Source organism: Leucopleurus acutus (assembly GCF_964270905.1).
Source record: "Leucopleurus acutus genome assembly, chromosome: 18".
Lineage (NCBI taxonomy): Eukaryota > Metazoa > Chordata > Mammalia > Artiodactyla > Delphinidae > Leucopleurus > Leucopleurus acutus.
Window position 1 is genome coordinate 46,365,645 of NC_139160.1, and position 17,566 is coordinate 46,383,210.

Sequence of the window (17,566 nt, forward strand, 5' to 3'; positions counted from 1 at the left end):
TTAAACCTCACTAATTCAGCCAGACCGTACACCTGAATGTCAGAATTCAAGTTTCATACTCAAGTCTTTTTGTATTTAAACCTTTGTTTTATTTGAGCAAAAGAAGACATTAATTTAAAAGCAGACTACTTAGAGGAAAAGAAATCAACTATGTGTATGACATATATTATTAAACTGACAGAACTATAATTTTATTCATTATACCTAGCGAATAAAATAAATATTAATAAAATAAATCTGAAAGCAATGAAACTTGTTTAATTTTTTCCAAAGACAATACATTAACAACTTATTCAAAGCTACACAGACAAAAGAATAAAACTTTCTTGGTTTCATACAATGCATTCTCTCTCCTCTTCTTTCTCCATATCATCTTCATTTTGACCTTCGTCAAGTAAAACCACAGAAGATGGTGCTACCCACTGATTCTTCGGAAGAAGCTCCACAGCCACAATATCTTCATGAATAGCTCGGTTTAAATTTTTAAGTCCTTGTAAGATTATCTGTGTGAAACAGCAAATGACACGTGCCCAGATATTTTCAAAGGCAATATAATAATGGGAAGGTTGCCTACAGAAGTTTAGATATATTCTGATGTCTCTATGTTTCTATTTCCCCTCCTTTATATATTTTCTTCCTTTATAGTGGGGCCCTTTACTCTGCCCTCTTAATTTCTCAATAGCAAATAGAAAAAACATGGTCAGAAAATATGGGTTGTGTTCGTGGCTCTACCATAACTCTTACATTAGTACCACAATTTCTTAATCTCTCTAAATCTCAGGGTCCTGATTGGTAAAACAAAAAAGAGAGTACCTACTCTTACAGGCAGAGTTGAAAATATATGAAATGCAGCATTCAAAGCAATGAGATGAGTACCTGCCCAATAGTGAGCACCCCAAAGCAACTGCTATTTGCTTTAAAGTGTGTGAAGCTCTCCAGAGCAATTATACATTATGTAAATAGTATTTCCCACAATAGATCATAATACAGAAAATAAAGGTACCATAGTGGGGTTTTTTATTGATTAGATTTTTATTCTCTTAGAAGTGGGTTAATAGTTCTTTTCCTCAATAAGCAGTTTTTTGAAAAAGTGATTAATTCTACTAGTATCTACGACCTTTCACATAACTTTCTTCAAGCTGATAAATTGGGAGGATAAAGCAAATTTAACTTCTTGTACAAAAATGTTAAACACTTGTGGAAAAAAAAGAACAGAAAACATTTTAGTGTAAAAGGAATTTATGTACACACTTGCCTCTTTATTGTCTTCAGTGTCACCATGAACCCATACTGTAGCTTCTAAGTAATTTTCCCTGCTAGCTCTAAATGTCCCTTGAAGGTATGCACCAGATTTTATGCCTTGTTGTAGCTTACTTAATGGAAGATGCTCTGAAAATACTATTTTTCCACTATCTATTTCATTCTGTGAAATAAACAAACCAAGAGATATAGTTAGTAGTGAGTCTTTTGTATGCTCCATATACAACTATTAACACCATCAGGTATTTTTTAAAACAACCATCACATTATGGTATATACCACTGTATGAATTTGAATGAACATAGCACAGTAAGAAAAAAAAGCTTTCTATTCTTAGAAATACACAAACATTTCCATTTCATTATATTTAGGTGTCACTACAGATGCAGAACACTAAGAAACTCTGTGTACCCCCCTACCCCTACCCAGGCCTCCTGGAATGAAGGTGTGTAGTTAGGTGATCAAGTGAGCGGGTAGGTATGTAAAGGGTAATGGAAAGCCTCAACTGCATGAAAAGACTGTGGTTCCTGAAAGCACAAGAAAAGCTATTTTTATTTGGATTATTTTAAACAGCTACGGGTGTTAGATAGAGGTAGGCTGGCGTCTACTGTAGATCCACCACAACACCTTCCAGGATTCTCTAAGACCTCAACATCCACAATCCTGACTGCTTGGCTCCTTTAGTTTTCTTCATTTCCTAAATTCCCTACCTTCTGAGGAGATCACTTTACACCTTCTTTTTTCCTGCTTAACTCTCCAAGTTCCTTGTCTTCCTTCCTCACTCTCAGATGAAGGACCTCAATCTCCACACTGAGAATCAGAAGCAGTCACTCGAGACCTACTTCACCTCCCTACCACTGAATCTGCTCACCTATGTGAGCATCTCCTCTCCTCTATTCAACAACTTCGTCCTATAATTACCTTCTCTCTCTGGAATCAAATTTCCCCCCTCTCTACTATAACATCCTCACCATCATATAAACTAATATAACCTATTTTTAAAAAATATGGACCTATTAAATACTATGATCCATTAAATAAATTAATGATATGGTCTATTAAAATACATTAATTAACTGATTAATTATTTCCTCATAGCCCCAATCTATCACCAAGTCCTAAAATCAACAAAATATTTGTATCAACAAAATATACCCAATATCTGATCTACTTCTCACCACCTTAACTGCTGCTACCGTGATCCAATTTTCTGTCTTGTCTCCCAGGGGTACTAAAATATCCTCCTAACTGGAGGACCTTGCTTCTAATCTATTCTCCTTAGAGCAGCCAAAATGGATATTACTACTCTCCTGCTCAACAGCTGTCTAGCACTCATGGGCTAAAATTCAGTTTGTTTTCCATGACTCACTACACCCTAAATGATCTGGTCTCCACCTACATTTCTGACTTCATCCCTAACATTTTCTCCCTTGCTCACTCCATCCAGCCACACTTTCAGCTATTTCTTGATCTTGCCAACTTATTCTAACCTCAGAGACTTTGAACTTACTGTTCCTTCTGCATGAAATGCTCTTCCCCTAGTTAATGTTAATACATGGTTAACTCCCTTACATAAAGTAGCTAAAATGTCTCTGTTTCAAAGCAATTTGCTTTGTTAACATCCCTCCTAGCTCAGCTTAGACATTACTTCTATCAGGAAGCCTTGACATCCCAAATCGGGGTTAGATGCCCTTGCTAAGTTCAGTCAATTCTCCTATAATGTTTGTTTTGAAAACACAAATGTGTTCCAATGCAATTGATATATTAAAAAATACCAGGTGACAACATAGGAGCACCTCAATACATGAGGCAAATGATAACATCCATAAAAGAGGAAATCGACAGTAACACAACCATAATAGGTGACTTTAACACCCCACTTTCACCAGTGGACAGATCTTCCAAAATGAAAATAAATAAGGAAACACAAGCTTTGAATGATACATTCAACAAGATGGACTTAATTGATATTTATAGGACATTCCATCCAAAAACAACAAAATACACTTTCTTCTGAAATGTTCATGGATCATTCTCCAGGATAGACCATATCATGGGTCACAACTCAAGCCTTGGTAAACTTAAGAAAATTGAAATCGTATCAAGTATCTTTTCCAACAACAACACTATGAGACTAGATATCAATTACAGGAAAAAATCTGTCAAAACTACAAACACATGGAGGCTAAACAATATGCTACTAAATAACCAAGAGATCACTGAAGAAATCAAAGAGGAAATCAAAAATACCTAGAAACAAATGACAATGAAAACACGACAACCCAAAACCTATGGGATGAGCAAAAGCAATTCTAAGACAGAAGTTTATAGCAATACAATCCTACCTCAAGAAACAAGAAAAATCTCAAATAAAAAACCTTATCTTACACCTAAAGGAATTAGAGGAAAAGAACAAAAACAACCCAAAGTTAGCAGAAGGAAAGAAATCATAAAGATTAGATCAGAAATAAATGAAAAAGAAATGAAGGAAACAGTAGCAAAGATCAATAAAACTAAAAGCTGGTTCTTTGAGAAGATAAACAAAATTGATAAACCATTAGCCAGACTCATCAAGAAAAAAAAGAAGACTCAAATCAATAGAATTAGAAATGAAAAAGGAGAAGCAACAACTGACACTGCAGAAATACAAAGGATCATGAGAGATTACAACAAGTAACTATATGCCAATAAAGTACACAACCTGGAAGAAATGGACAAATTCTTAGAAAAGCACAACCTTCCAAGACTGACCAGGAAATAGAAAACACAAACAGACCAATCACAAGCACTGAAATTGAGACTGTGATTAAAAACCTTCCAACAAACAAAACCCAGGACCAGATGGCTTCACAGGCAAACTCTATCAAACATTTAGAGAAGAGCTAACACCTATCCTTCTCAAACTGTTCCAAAATATAGCAGAGGGAGGAACACTCCCAAACTCATTCTATGAAGCCACCATCACCCTGATACCAAAATCAGACAAAGACGTCACAAAGAAAGAAAACTACAGGCCAATATCACTGGTGAACATAGATGCAAAAATCCTCAACAAAACACTAGCAAACAGAATCCAACAACATATTAAAAGGATCATACACCATGATCAAGTGGGGATTACCCCAGGAATGCAAGGATTCACTGTTGGCAGATGACATGATACTATACTTAGAGAATCCTAAAGATGCTACCAGAAAACTACTAGAGCTAATCAATGAATTTGGTAAAGTAGCTGGATACAAAATTAATGCACAGAAATCTCTTGCATTCCTATACACTAATGATGAAAAATCTGAAAGAGATTTTAAGGAAACACTCCCTTTTACCACTGCAACAAAAAGAATAAAATACCTAGGAATAAACCTACCTAAGGAGACAAAGACCTGTATGCAGAAAACTACAACACACTGATGAAAGAAATTAAAGATGATACAAATAGATGGAGAGATACACCATGTTCTTGGATTGGAAGAGTCAACATTGTGAAAGTGACTATACTACCCAAAGCAATCTACAGATTCAATGCAATCCCTATAAAACTACCAATGGCATTTTTCACAGAACTAGAACAAAAAATTTCACAATTTGTATAGAAACACAAAGGACCACCAAAAGCCAAAGCAATCTTGAGAAAGAAAAACGGAGCTGGAGGAATCAGGTTCCCTGACTTCAGACTATACTACAAAGCTACAGTAATCAAGACAGTATGGTACTGGAACAAAACCAGAAATATAGATCAGTGGAACTGGATAGAAAGCCCAGAGATAAACCCATGCACATGTGTTCACCTTATTTTTTTTATTTTTATTTTTTTTGTGGTACACGGGCCTCTCACTGTTGTGGCCTCTCCCGTTGCGGAGCAGAGGCTCCGGACGCGCAGGCTCAGCGGCCATGGCTCACGGGCCTAGCCGCTCCGTGGCATGTGGGATCTTCCTGGACTGGGGCACGAACCTGTGTCCCCTGCATCGGCAGGCGGACTCTTCAACCACTGCGCCACCAGGGAAGCCCGTGGTCACCTTATTTTTGATTTAGGAGGCAAGAATATACTATGGAGAAAAGACAGCCTCTACAATAAGTGATGTTGGAAAAACTGGACAGCTACATGTAAAAGAATGAAATTAGAACACTCCCTAACACCATACACAAAAATAACCTCAAAATGGATTAAAGACCTAAATGTAAGGCCAGAAACTATCAAACTCTTAGAAGAAAACATAAGCAGAACACTCTATGACATGAATCACAGCAAGATCCTTTTTGACCCACCTCCTAGAGAAATGGAAAGAAAAATAAATAAACGGGACCTAATTAAACTTAAAAGCTTTTGCACAGCAAAGGAAACCGTAAAGAAGACGAAAAGACAACCCTCAGAATGAGAGAAAATATTTGCAAATGAAGCAAGTGACAAAGGATTAATCTCCAAAATTTACAAGCAGCTCAATATCAAAAAAACAAACAATGCAATCCAAACATGGGCAGAAGACCTAAAAAGACATTTCTCCAAAGAAGCTGTACAGATTGCCAATGAACACATGAAAGAATGCTCAACACCAGTAATTATTAGAGAAATGCAAATCAAGACTACAATGAGGTATCACCTCACACCGGTCAGAATGGCCATCATCAAAAAATCTACAAACAATAAATGCTGGAGAGGGTGTGGAGAAAAGGGAACTCTCTTGCACTGTTGATGGGAATGTAAATTGATACAGCCACTATGGAGAACGGTATGGAGGTTCCTTAAGAAACTAAAAATAGAACTCCCATACGACCCAGCAATCCCACTACTGGGCATATACCCTGAGAAAACCATAATTCAAAAAGAGTCATGTACCACAATGTTCACTGCAGCTCTATTTACAATAGCCAGGACATGGAAGCAACCTAAGTGTCCATCGACAGATGAATGGATAAAGAAGATGTGGCACATATATACAATGGAATATTACTCAGCCATAAAAGGAAACGAAATTGAGTTATTTGTAGTGAGGTGGTTGTACCTAGAGTCTGTCATACAGAGTGAAGTAAGTCAGAAAGAAAAACAAATACCGTATGCTAACACATATATATGCAATCTAAAAAAGAAAAAATAGTTATCAAGAACCTAGGGGCAGGACAGGAATAAAGATGCAGATGTAGAGAATGGACTTGAGGACACAGGGAGGGGGAAGGGTAAACTGGGATGAAGTGAGAGAGTAGCAGTGACATATATACACTACCAAATGTAAAATAGATAGTGGGAAGTAGCTGCAGAGCACAGAGAGATCAGCTCAGTGCTCTGTGACCACCTAGAGGGGTGGGCTAGGGAGGGTGAGAGGGAGACGCAAGAGGGAGGAGATATGGGGATATATGTATATGTATTGCTGATTCACTTTGTTATAAAGCAGAAACTAACACACCATTGTTAAGCAATTATACTTCAATAAAGATGTTAAAAAAAAAATACCAGGTGATTGCAGAAAACTGCACCTAGCTGAACCAAGCTGAATCCACACGCGCACACACAAACACAGTCTCAAACATCTATCAGTTACTTCAGATCACTGTGTTTTACGAGCCACAGCACTTCATCTGGTGTAACAACTTTCTGTTCAAATTTAGATAACCCTCTTTTCACCGCTTCATGAAGTTTCTGAGAGTTTCCCTAACCACATTTTCCCTAAGCTCTGTGGGTTTCATTATATAATTTTGCATGGCACAGTGACTTTGAGGAACACACATGTGTTACAATAGAATCAACTGTAATTTCACCATATCCTACACTAACCCTACCACAGTGCATAATCAAATACTGTGAATCACCAATGTTGGATTACTCCTTGTTTCTTCTTCTAGACCAAAACAACTATGTGATAAAGGGAGTGTTCTTTTTGTGATCTCCAGTATGGTAGTCACTAGGCACAAGTAGCTCCTGGTTGCTTGAAAGTTGACTAGTACAACTGAGAAACTGAAGTTTTAACCTGAATTAAATTTAAACAGCCACATGCAACTAGTGGCTACTTATTAGACAGGATAATCCTAAATCTGTATTCTAAAAATCAAGCCCAGCTTTTATTTTCTCACTTCCATTTAGTTTTGTAAAGTAGCTGGTTGAAGACAAGCAGGGATGGAGAAAATGCTGTAAAGACTGGATGTACGTATAATGTTATATTACATAAAACCTATTTTTATATCAATAGTATCTACCATTTACATTTACCATAGCTGTTTGCCAGGCACTGAGATAAGAATTTTATTAACACAACTGTTATCACCTCATTCAACCCTAATAACAACACTATGAAGTCATTATTGCTAAGCACACTTTACATACAAGGAAATATTGGCTCACAAAGTTTAATGGTTCCCTCTCAAGTCCACTATGGCAGTGATCCCTTTTCTCATCCCTCTGCATCTAATCTTGCCCTTGATACAATGCAGCATCTTACAAATCGAAATTGGAGTAGTCTCCCAAATAAGTAACAATTCTGGTCCTTCTCCTCTGTTCCTCCTAGACACACTCTCATCCACCTTTAATGTCTTTTAGCCTGACAATATAAGGTAGGGAACCCAGAATCCTATCTGCTAACTTCTCTTCATAGCAGCCTTTTAGGGAGACCTTTATAAGACAGTTTAAAAATTACTAACAGAATAAATTGTTAAGTCCACACTATCTGGCCCCTTGCCTTCCTGTTCTACCTCTTATGACTCCCTCCCTCCTCCTATGGAATTGATGCTACAACTGTATGCTCTCTCTGCAGTGCCCACCACTTCTTTGTCAAATACCTACTCATCACAAGCCAGCCATGAATTCCTTCATTTATTAATCAAACAGATAGTGCCACCTTGTGCCAGGCCCTACTCGGGTTGCTGAGGATATATCAGTAAAGAGTGCTATTTGAGAAAGTCAAGTCTTTAGGACATTTTGATAAGAAGTCTATTAGAGCCACTCTTGTTTATAACCCAACTCCTATTCCAATTCCAGCTTACCCACTGATATTCCAATTTTTAAATTTGGTAACTATGAGCCTAACATCCGGAAGTGGATACATTAATAATTTCACTTTTCAAAAACAAAATAAGACAAACTCAAACATACCCCTTCTTCAGACAAACAAGCAAGACGATCTATGAGTTCGGGGTTAGCAGTTAGGCTTTTTACATATTCTTCACCTGAAAAATAAGTTTTTTGTTCTTGATAAATTCAAATGTGTTTTTTTTTTCCTCCTTAGATATGTTTTTTTCCCCTTCTTTTGTTTGTGACAGTACATATGTCAATTTTTTTTGGTGGGGGGGAAGCCCTCTGCTGAGGTGGTCACGCCCAAAAGGCAGTGGGTCAAGTATATCTATAAGCTTTCATTGCTAAGCCAATTCCAAGTCTTGATAGGGAAATTAATAGCCACTGGTGGCACAACTCACTTAACTTAGAAATGCTGAGAAATAAAAAAAAACACAAAAATATCACATTAAGTTATATAGGACTACGAAAATACCAAATGGTCAAATGAACATCTGATTATGGGCCTGATGATAGTTTTTATATGCATTTGCAAACATGAACTAACAGTCCGGTCTCCATGGAGACTTACAAGTGAAAGCTGGTATCCCTTCTTCTATGGCTTTCTCTTTGTTTTTCCTGTCATTGGTTATGAAGATAACTCGCAGCTGATTCTCTGCCGACATTTTCTTCAAATGTTCATTGTACCACTTTGCTGCTATTCGAATGGCTCTATCATTCCTGTCATTAGAAGTTTCTCCCTGTAATTGTTCTACATAAGTTTCTCTAAGTGTAATAGAAAGGGAAAAAAAAGAAACAAATGGAAAACAACAGAATCAAGCACATGTAAAAAGTCTTAGGACATAAATGCCTAATAATTACTAAACTTAAAGTCAATGGTACATCTTTTTCTCTTGAATGTATTCACATTTATACCTCAGAGTGGAAACAAATAAGATCCCTCTAGTCACGTTTTTAAGACAACAACTTACTTGGAAAAGAAGAAAATCACATTAATGGAGCAATAAAAAAGACTAAAATAAATTTTTTTCACCAAAAGAAAAATTCAAGATCAGAATTTCTACTTGAGGTTGGGACATTAAAAAAGTAATAGTCTGTTGGAAAAAGACTATACTAAAACTTTGCAGGTCTGATAATGAGATTTCATTCAAACTGTAGATTAACAGGAATTCCTAAAAGCTATTGATTGTATGATTAGATGATCTGTGATGATATGATTAATGTATAGTTATTAAATACATAATGCACATAAATTATCCATGGTAAACCCTGAATAAATGACAAACACCATCTAGGGACTGAAAGACCAGATACAGATATGATTGTATACTCCTTCTCAGTCTATCCACTCTGAGCTATCAAATGTCAGCATACTTATTTCTTTAAATCTGTTCTTGAAAGCTAAATTTAAGTACAATAACAAAATTCAGCACAACAACTTCTACCTACTTCTTAAAAATTATAGGCTCAATTTTAGAATTCTGTACTTATTTATATGGTTTTCAGAATTATTTTATTATTCACCATTAAATAAACCTGATAATGCTTTTAAGCTTATCAAAGACACTCATAAATTTTTGAATTGGTTTTAGCATGACTGAGCAACAACCTGACATGAGATTTGCTCGAGTGTCTTAATTCTTCCTGTCAACCCCAGTATTGCTAAGCTCTATTCACTGCACTTAAGCTAACAAAATTGCTAACCTTGGATTAAAAATCCAATGATCATGCTCCACAGAAACTAGGTCTTTGAGCGCTGAAAAACAGTGAAGTTTCTGTTTCTGGATTTCGAGAGGAGACAGAAATAAGAAGTCTACAGGTGCTTTACTGATGTTCTTTATAACAACAGTATTTAAGTGTGGGATATAAGAATAAAGAAGAGAGGGCTTCCCTGGTGGCACAGTGGTTGAGAGTCCGCCTGCCGATGCAGGGGACACGGGTTCGTGCCCCGGTCTGGGAAGATGCCACATGCCGCGTAACGGCTGGGCCCGTGAGCCATAGCCGCTGAGCCTGCGTGTCCGGAGCCTGTGCTCCGCAACAGGAGCGGCCACAACAGTGAGAGGCCCGCGTACCACACACACAAAAAAAAGAATAAAGAAGAGAAATTTGAGAAATTAAATATTTTTAATTTGCATATTCCAGTGGGATTTCATTATTACATCTACTGTCTAATCTAGCAGTTCTCAGCCAGGGAGTGATTTTCCCCGCCAGGGGACATTTCACAATGTCTGGAGACATTCTAGGTTGTTACAGCTCGGTGGATCGGTGGGGAAGGGGAGGTCTGTTACTGGCATCTAGTGCATATAGGCCAGGGATGCGGCTAAACATCCTACAATTCCTAAGACAGCCTTCCCATAACAAAGAATTATCCAGTCCAATATGTCAATAGTGCCAACATTGAGAAACTCTGATCTAATGAAAGTAAACTAGGGACGTCCCTGGTGGCGCAGTGGTTAAGAATCCGCTTGCCAAGGCTGGGGACACGGGTTCGAGCCCTGGTCCAGGAAGATCCCACATGCCGCAGAGCAGCTAAGCCTGTGTGCCACAACTACTGAGCCTGCGCTCTGGAGCCCACGTGACACAACTACTGAAGCCCTTGTGCCTAGAGCCTGTGCTCCTCAACAAGAGAAGCCACCGCAATGAGAAGCCCGCGCACCACAATGAAGAGTAGCCCCTGCTCACCGCAACTAGAGAAAGCCCGTGCGCAGCAATGAAGACCCAATGCAGCAAAAAATAAATAAATAAAATAACTTTATAAGGAAAAAAAAGTAAGCTAGGACTCATCATAAATTATTTCTGTAACATAAGGAACAGGCAATATCATATTTTCTAAGATCACACATTAAGTTCAAACAAAGGTCTTGAATCTGAAACATAAAGAATTCTATTTCTTAACCTTATTGTCGTCAATATGATCTGTTATAAGGTATTAGTTTAACTGTTAAGAGCCCATTAAGAATATATCTGCTTTATTTTTTAAAGCTTTCCTTCACAAACTCCTATATTTTATTAACCTTTGTTGGTTATTCGCTTAATATGGTATACCAGGAACCTAGGCAAATCTCATCTTCCAAAATCCTATTGCTCGACTCATGCTAAAACCAATTCAAAATGAAAACATTTTGGAAATTAAAGTACCTACCATAGCCGAGGAGCCAGGAGGCTTTGGTTCTGGGTTTGACCCAATCAATGCCTATGTGACCTTAGCAAGGTTTGTAAACTCTGTAAGAACCAAATATTACTCTCAGAAGTATGAAACCTATGGTGTATCTTCTGACGATGTCACAGATTACCGCCAGGAACTCTCCCCCCAGTTTAGCTAATTCTATAGTTTCCTGATAATTGACATAATTTCCCCCCTACCTATGGTGCTCGTTAGTAAATGTATAGAAATGCTTCTCCTGGTTATTAGTCACATCTCGGATTCGTTTATATACCGGAGCACTCCGATTTCTTACTTCTTGGAGAACTGTTTGTAGCACAATGACATTCCTGATGGCAGGGTCCTCAAGGACATCAATCTTTTAAATAAATAAACAAATAAATAAATAAACGAAGAGTTAATTTTTCCTCTGTTCATTCATAAATTGCTTCTGTTGAACGTGAAACTCTGCCGGTTAAAAAAAAACACTAACCGTACATTAAATAAGGAGCTATTTTGCAAAAGAAAACCCTTCAGGTCCATTAAAAAAGTACACATGTAAATAGGCTAATTACAAAACTTTGTAGAATTAACTTCATTAATAAAGTAATACGTTGGCCCACATAGCTTTCGTTCGTAGGCACTTACAAGCTGCCTGGGGGTCGCAGGCTGGAGGCCACAGAAGCCCAGGTCCCCGACCTCCAGACATTAAAATCTAAGGCAGAAGAGACACCAGGAGTTAGAAAATTGACGTATTTAAAATTCCTATAACTCCAAGAACTCAAAAAAAGAAACCCAAAACAAAACAGTACATGGAAAAGAACTTCGGCCTGGGGCGGGGGGCAGGAGGCATAGGTCCTGACGGGGTTTGCCTCTCCCTAAGTACGTGATGTTGCCCAAGACGCTCCTCCTTGGGCATCAGTCTCCCTATCTCCCTTTCTCCCGGTGGCGCCGCTGTGCCCGCGGTTCGCCCGCCTACCGGCGCACCTGGTGGAGCAGCACGTTGGTGTCAGGCAGCAAGTAGTGCGGCTGCGGGCAGAGGCTGCTAACCCGATCCAGGGGCTGCGGCTCGAGGACCGGCCCCTCGTGCGCACTTCCGCACGCCGCGCATCCAGACGCACCGCAGCCTATGTCGTCTCGCAAGTAGTGCTCGCGCACGATCTTCATCACGCCGCCCGCCCGCGTCTTTTTTAAGAAAGTCCTGGACTTGAGCATCTTGGCTCGCGGCTTGGAATCCCGACCTCAACAGTTCTCTTCCGGCGGAAAATGTCAAGCTTGGAGCCCTGTCGCACAACTACACTTTACCCAGAGGTTTGCTGCTTCCCCCTCCAGGATATTAGTAAACCCCTCTCGCGGGGAAACCTCGAGACAGCCGTTGGTTGGCTCTCTGAGGGCTGCGAGGATTGGGCGAAAGCGGGTAGATGGGAGGAGCCCGGAGCCATTTCCGCCCGTGAATTGAGCGGGGCCGCCTCCGGACTCCATCTCCCAGCATGCTTTGCTTCCCGCGCCTGGGTGGACGCGGGAGGGCTGAGTTCCGGTAGCGTGGGCATCTGCCTGCTGCAGCTTCCTCCCTGTGCGGAAATGGTTGTTTTGGTTACGGGTGCCAACGGTCACCGACTTGTGATTTCTTGTTAAGAGACTGCAACCCGAGCTGCTGTCTGGAGACACCTTCACCTCACCTAAAGTAGCAGCGGTGGCGGCTTCTCTAGCCTGCGACGTGGAGTAATTGAAGCGTTCCAGGTAGCTCACGGCTCGCCCCTTCCTTTTGTGCCTGGGACAAGGAATCTTCTGATGCTGCCAAATTCGGGTTTTATTCTTCACGCCGCACGTGTGGGCAGTGCCAGTCCCGGACCCTTTGTATCCCAGGTGATGTTGCCTGTCTTTGATTTCGCCTTTCCTTATCCCTTTCCCTTTAAAAACGAGGGAAGCCGATCCAGTCAGAGTTCTTAGGTTTCCCTTCCACACACCTTTTTTCTAATCGTTCAGTTTAGAAAAACTGATATCTACAAAACCGTAAGTAATTTATTATATCGTGTAGTATTAAAACGAGGGAGTTGCTGAAATTTTTGTGAAAGGGTAAGGAGTTCGAGGAATTTGTCTTTTACTCTTGTTTTCATTTTGCTATCTGCAAGTTTATAAAAAAGTTTTATCTCACTATTTCCCTTTTAAAAAAAACTTAACTGATGCCTCATTGCCTGTAGAATAAATTTCGAACATACTGAAACATTCAAGGTCCTCCACAGTCTTGATTATGTATAAGGGACAACCCTTTTGTGTGTTTGTGTTTGGAGTCACTACTCAGATTCACATGGGCTTGGACCAGGCTGACTACTACTATGTCCCTCTGTTGTTTTACACTTTCATCACTTCTATACCAACCTTAAAATGTGAATGATTTTCCCTTTTTATTACTCCTTTCCAAATCCTTCAAGATTCTAAGTCCTACCTCTGTATAACCTTCCCCTGACCAACTCAGAAGAAACTTCTCTATCTTCATGTGCTGCTTTTATTAGTAGTATTCCTGGGTACTAGCGATTTAGGGCTTTATTGTTTATCTCATACATTTCTTTGTTTACTCCAAGTAAGAGTCCTGCCCCCAGGAACTGGGTTTTCTATTCATAAAAAGTATGGGTTCAAAAAAAAAAAAAAGCATTGTAAAGCAACTATACACCAAGAAAAATTAATTTTAAAAAAAGTATGTTTTAGAATAAGACTTAATGAGTTTGATTTAATATGTTTGATTTGAGCAGTAACTTAACCAATCTGCCCTAGATTTGGGGTCCTCCAGTTTGCCTAATATTTACTTAGGGAACCCTTAGTATCTCTTTGATATACTTTATGCTTTCCATAGAGAATGTTTGAGTACGTTTAAATCAATATTTTTTAATCTACAGAAAATTGAAATAGAATTGGAGAAGAAAAGTGTCCCATAATAATTAAAAATGTCTCAAAAAGTTGCCAAGCCATCAAAAACACTGAACATCTCTAGCTCTCTGGAATCTGAAGATATTAGTCTAGAAACAACAGTTCCTACAGATGATATTTCCTCATCAGAAGAGAGAGACGGTAAAGTCAAAATCACCAAGCAGCTAATTGAACGGAAAGAACTGCTTCATAATATTCAGTTACTGAAAATAGAGCTATCACAGAAAAATATGATGATCGACAATTTGAAGGTTGATTATCTTACAAAGGTAAGATCATGTGTAAATTTGCTATCTGTGTGCTTTATTGTCTTGAAACTGCAGATGTATAAGAATTAAGTTTATGTAATCTGAACTTAAAATGATAAATTTAAAATATCAAGAAAAGAATTATATTTTCTTGCATAGTTTAAAAAAGCTGTTTTTAAAAAGAGAAGGGGGGCTTCCCCGGTGGACAGTGGTTAAGAATCCACCTGCCAATGCAGGGGACACGGGTTCAAGACCTGGTCCGGGAAGATCCCACATACCGCAGAGCAGCTAAGCCTGTGCGCCACAACTACTGAGCCTGTGCTCTAGAGCCCATGAGCCACAACTACTGAAGCCCACGTGCCACAACTACTGAAGCCCGTGTACCTAGAGCCCGCACTCCACAACGAGAAGCCACCGCAACAAGAAGCCCGCGCACCGCAACTAGAGAAAAACCACCCACAGCAGTGAAGACCCAAAGCAAAAATAAAATAAATAAATAAATTTATTAAATACATAAGTAAAATAAAAGGAGAAGGGAAGTGAATAATAGTTCTGTGTACCAAATAAAAAGTCTTGAAAGAAGGGGTGACTTAAAGGTGGGCAGGGATGAATTCCTTTTGTAGGCTCAGTTGTTTTTTTTTTTTCTTTTTTGGCGATACGCGGGCCTCTCACTGTTGTGGCCTCTCCCATTGCGGAGCACAGACTCCGGACGCACAGGCTCAGCGGCCATGGCTCACGGGCCCAGCCGCTCCACGGCATGTGGGATCTTCCCAGACCGGGGCACGAACCCGTGTCCCCTGCATCGGCAGGCGGACTCTCAACCACTGCGCCACCAGGGAAGCCCCTAGGCTCAGTTTTTTTAATGTATTATGTGTGAGGTATATTTTCTCCAGTGTTTTTTTCTGGCCAAGTTTTTTCTGCTTCATTGAGAATTAGCCCTGATGTGACTAGTTGGATAGGGAGAATCAAGATCATTATTACATTACTGAATCTGTTTAGTCCTCTAGCATGGAGATTTGGTTTCTTTATATCTTGCTCTTTGATAGTTACTGTGTCATAGTACCAAGTGTAACAAATTCACTTACCCTATTCTTTAACAAGTGGTATCTGCCAAGTAACAAGGGATGCCCTAGTCCTTGTTTTTCTGCCTTGTGTGTTTATTTACAGTTACGGAGTGTTTTATGTAAGGCCTGGTAAAGTTGTCGCTAGTTATAAAAAATTTACAGTGATTTCAGAAAGACAGGATAAACATTGTAACTCTTACTACTTCTGTCTTCTGAGAAAGTCTTTTCTTTCCAGTAGTAAACCCTCCATCTTTGCTCTTGATCCCACCTCTTCCTATCTCCTCCCCTCCCCATTTTGTTTCAGTTATATTTACCTTCTCTCTTGTTAAGTCAGTCTTGGTTAGTTCTTGCCTATGTATAAGTATCATGCTGCTAGAAAAATTTCTTGACCATGCCTCTCTAGGAAAATGAAATGTCCTAAATCCCAAGGTCTTGATGATGTAAAGAAATCATTTAGGTACATTTAAATATATATATTAGTAGCTAACATTTATTGAGTGCTTATTCTGTTCCAGACCCTGTTCTGTGAGCTTTTTCATGTATTATCTCATTTAAGCCATACAGCTCTTTGAGGTGTAGGAGCTTTTAGGGGGATCTTCTCTGACCTCTCATATTAAATGAATCAATAGCATAAGTTAGACTGATATTTAGTAAGCACACAATAAGTATTAGTCATTGTTGCTGTTATTAACTAAAGTAATATTCTCATTTTTTTCACTCTGCTTATTTTCTGTGCCTTACATCTATGCTCATAGGACTACCTGCCTTGTTTGTTGGGTATTTGTCTCTCTTAATAAAGTGTAAGGATCCTGAGGACAGGGACTTCTTTGTAGTCCCTGTGTATCTCCAGCACTTAGAACTGTCCCTGGCACCTAGTAAGTGCTCAGCTGTTTCTTAACTGAGTGACTTAACCTCATTTTGCTGTTGAAAAAAACAGAACCATAACTGGTTAATAGCTTACCAAGGCCATTCAGATGGAAGTGATGGAGCCAGGTGGGATTAACACCAAGAAGTCTAATGCCTATGCTCCATCCAAGTAAACCTCCTAAGACTTCCTTTTAGGTTCTTTATGAAGTCACCTACCTAGACTAGGTCACTTGGTATTTTATCAGTGTATCCTGTGGTTTCCCATTCTTTTCCCTTAGTCATATTGTTTTTACTCTTCAAATGGACTGCCACAGTGTTACTGGCTCATGTATCTCTATCCTTAAGACCTCCTTCAATGGAAGTCATTGAAGAAGCCTGAGGTAGTATCCCACTTGTTAATCTACCCACTCAGTCAACAAATATTCTATTAAGTGCCAACTGTATACCACATTGAAAATTACATTTTGTTTGGCCACTTTTTAAATTATTTGTTTTCAGCTTGCATTGTGCTTGGTTATAAATAGCTTCTCTCCTTTTTAAAGTGTAACGTTTACATTATTGGCATGGTGGTTTATTCATGAGAGGCTTTCTGGTATAACAGATCAGAGCTGCAGTTCCAGACACACACAGTTTGAGTTTGAATCCCAGCCCTTATAGTTACCTTGAGCAAATTCCTTAAGTTTTTATTCCCTGATTTCCTGTAAAATAAGAATAATCATAGTTTTTACTTCATGGAGTTGTTGGAGGATTAAATTAATCAAGGCACATAAGCTCTTAGATGCCTGGTATATAATAAATAATAGTAGTTATATTTATTCAGCACTGTGTATTATTATTATTGTATCCCATGGTGCTTAGTATAGTTTTTTACTTTTGTGGTTTTCTGGTTGGGCTGAAAATGTAGAAGATTAAGTTAGTCATATTCCTGAGCTTATGACACACAGTCATCATTGATCCTTGCAAGATCACTTCTTATTTTGTACATTTATTCTTTTTATTCCCATAATTCATTTCTCTTCCTCCCTTTCTCTATGTTTGTTTTTTCCTTTTAACATTTATTCTT

At 38.9% G+C, this 17,566-nt stretch overlaps 2 protein-coding genes across 4 annotated transcripts in view; one reads left to right on the forward strand and one right to left on the reverse strand.

Moving 5' to 3' along the window:
* DIS3 (DIS3 homolog, exosome endoribonuclease and 3'-5' exoribonuclease) overlaps window positions 1-12,632 on the reverse strand; it is a 28,245-nt gene extending 15,613 nt beyond the window's left edge. The window contains exons 1-6 of one of the 2 annotated variants that reach the window (XM_082859324.1): window positions 12,387-12,632; window positions 11,621-11,778; window positions 8,829-9,022; window positions 8,339-8,412; window positions 1,256-1,423; window positions 339-503 (exon numbers count right to left, since the gene is read on the reverse strand). In XM_082859324.1, coding sequence (XP_082715450.1) covers window positions 339-503; window positions 1,256-1,423; window positions 8,339-8,412; window positions 8,829-9,022; window positions 11,621-11,778; window positions 12,387-12,614 — 987 coding nt within the window. In that variant the 5' untranslated portion in view covers window positions 12,615-12,632. Of the gene's footprint in view, window positions 1-338; window positions 504-1,255; window positions 1,424-8,338; window positions 8,413-8,828; window positions 9,023-11,399; window positions 11,577-11,620; window positions 11,779-12,386 lie in introns of those variants that run through there. The other variant, XM_082859325.1, reaches the window with a different exon arrangement.
* Window positions 12,633-13,007: 375 nt separating this feature from the next.
* Window positions 13,008-17,566, forward strand: part of PIBF1 (progesterone immunomodulatory binding factor 1) — a 219,319-nt gene continuing 214,760 nt past the window's right edge. For both annotated transcript variants that reach the window (XM_082859326.1, XM_082859327.1), the window contains exons 1-2: window positions 13,008-13,265; window positions 14,294-14,593. In XM_082859326.1, the coding sequence (XP_082715452.1) occupies window positions 14,342-14,593 (252 nt within the window). In that variant the 5' untranslated portion in view covers window positions 13,008-13,265; window positions 14,294-14,341. The remainder of the gene's footprint in view (window positions 13,266-14,293; window positions 14,594-17,566) is intronic.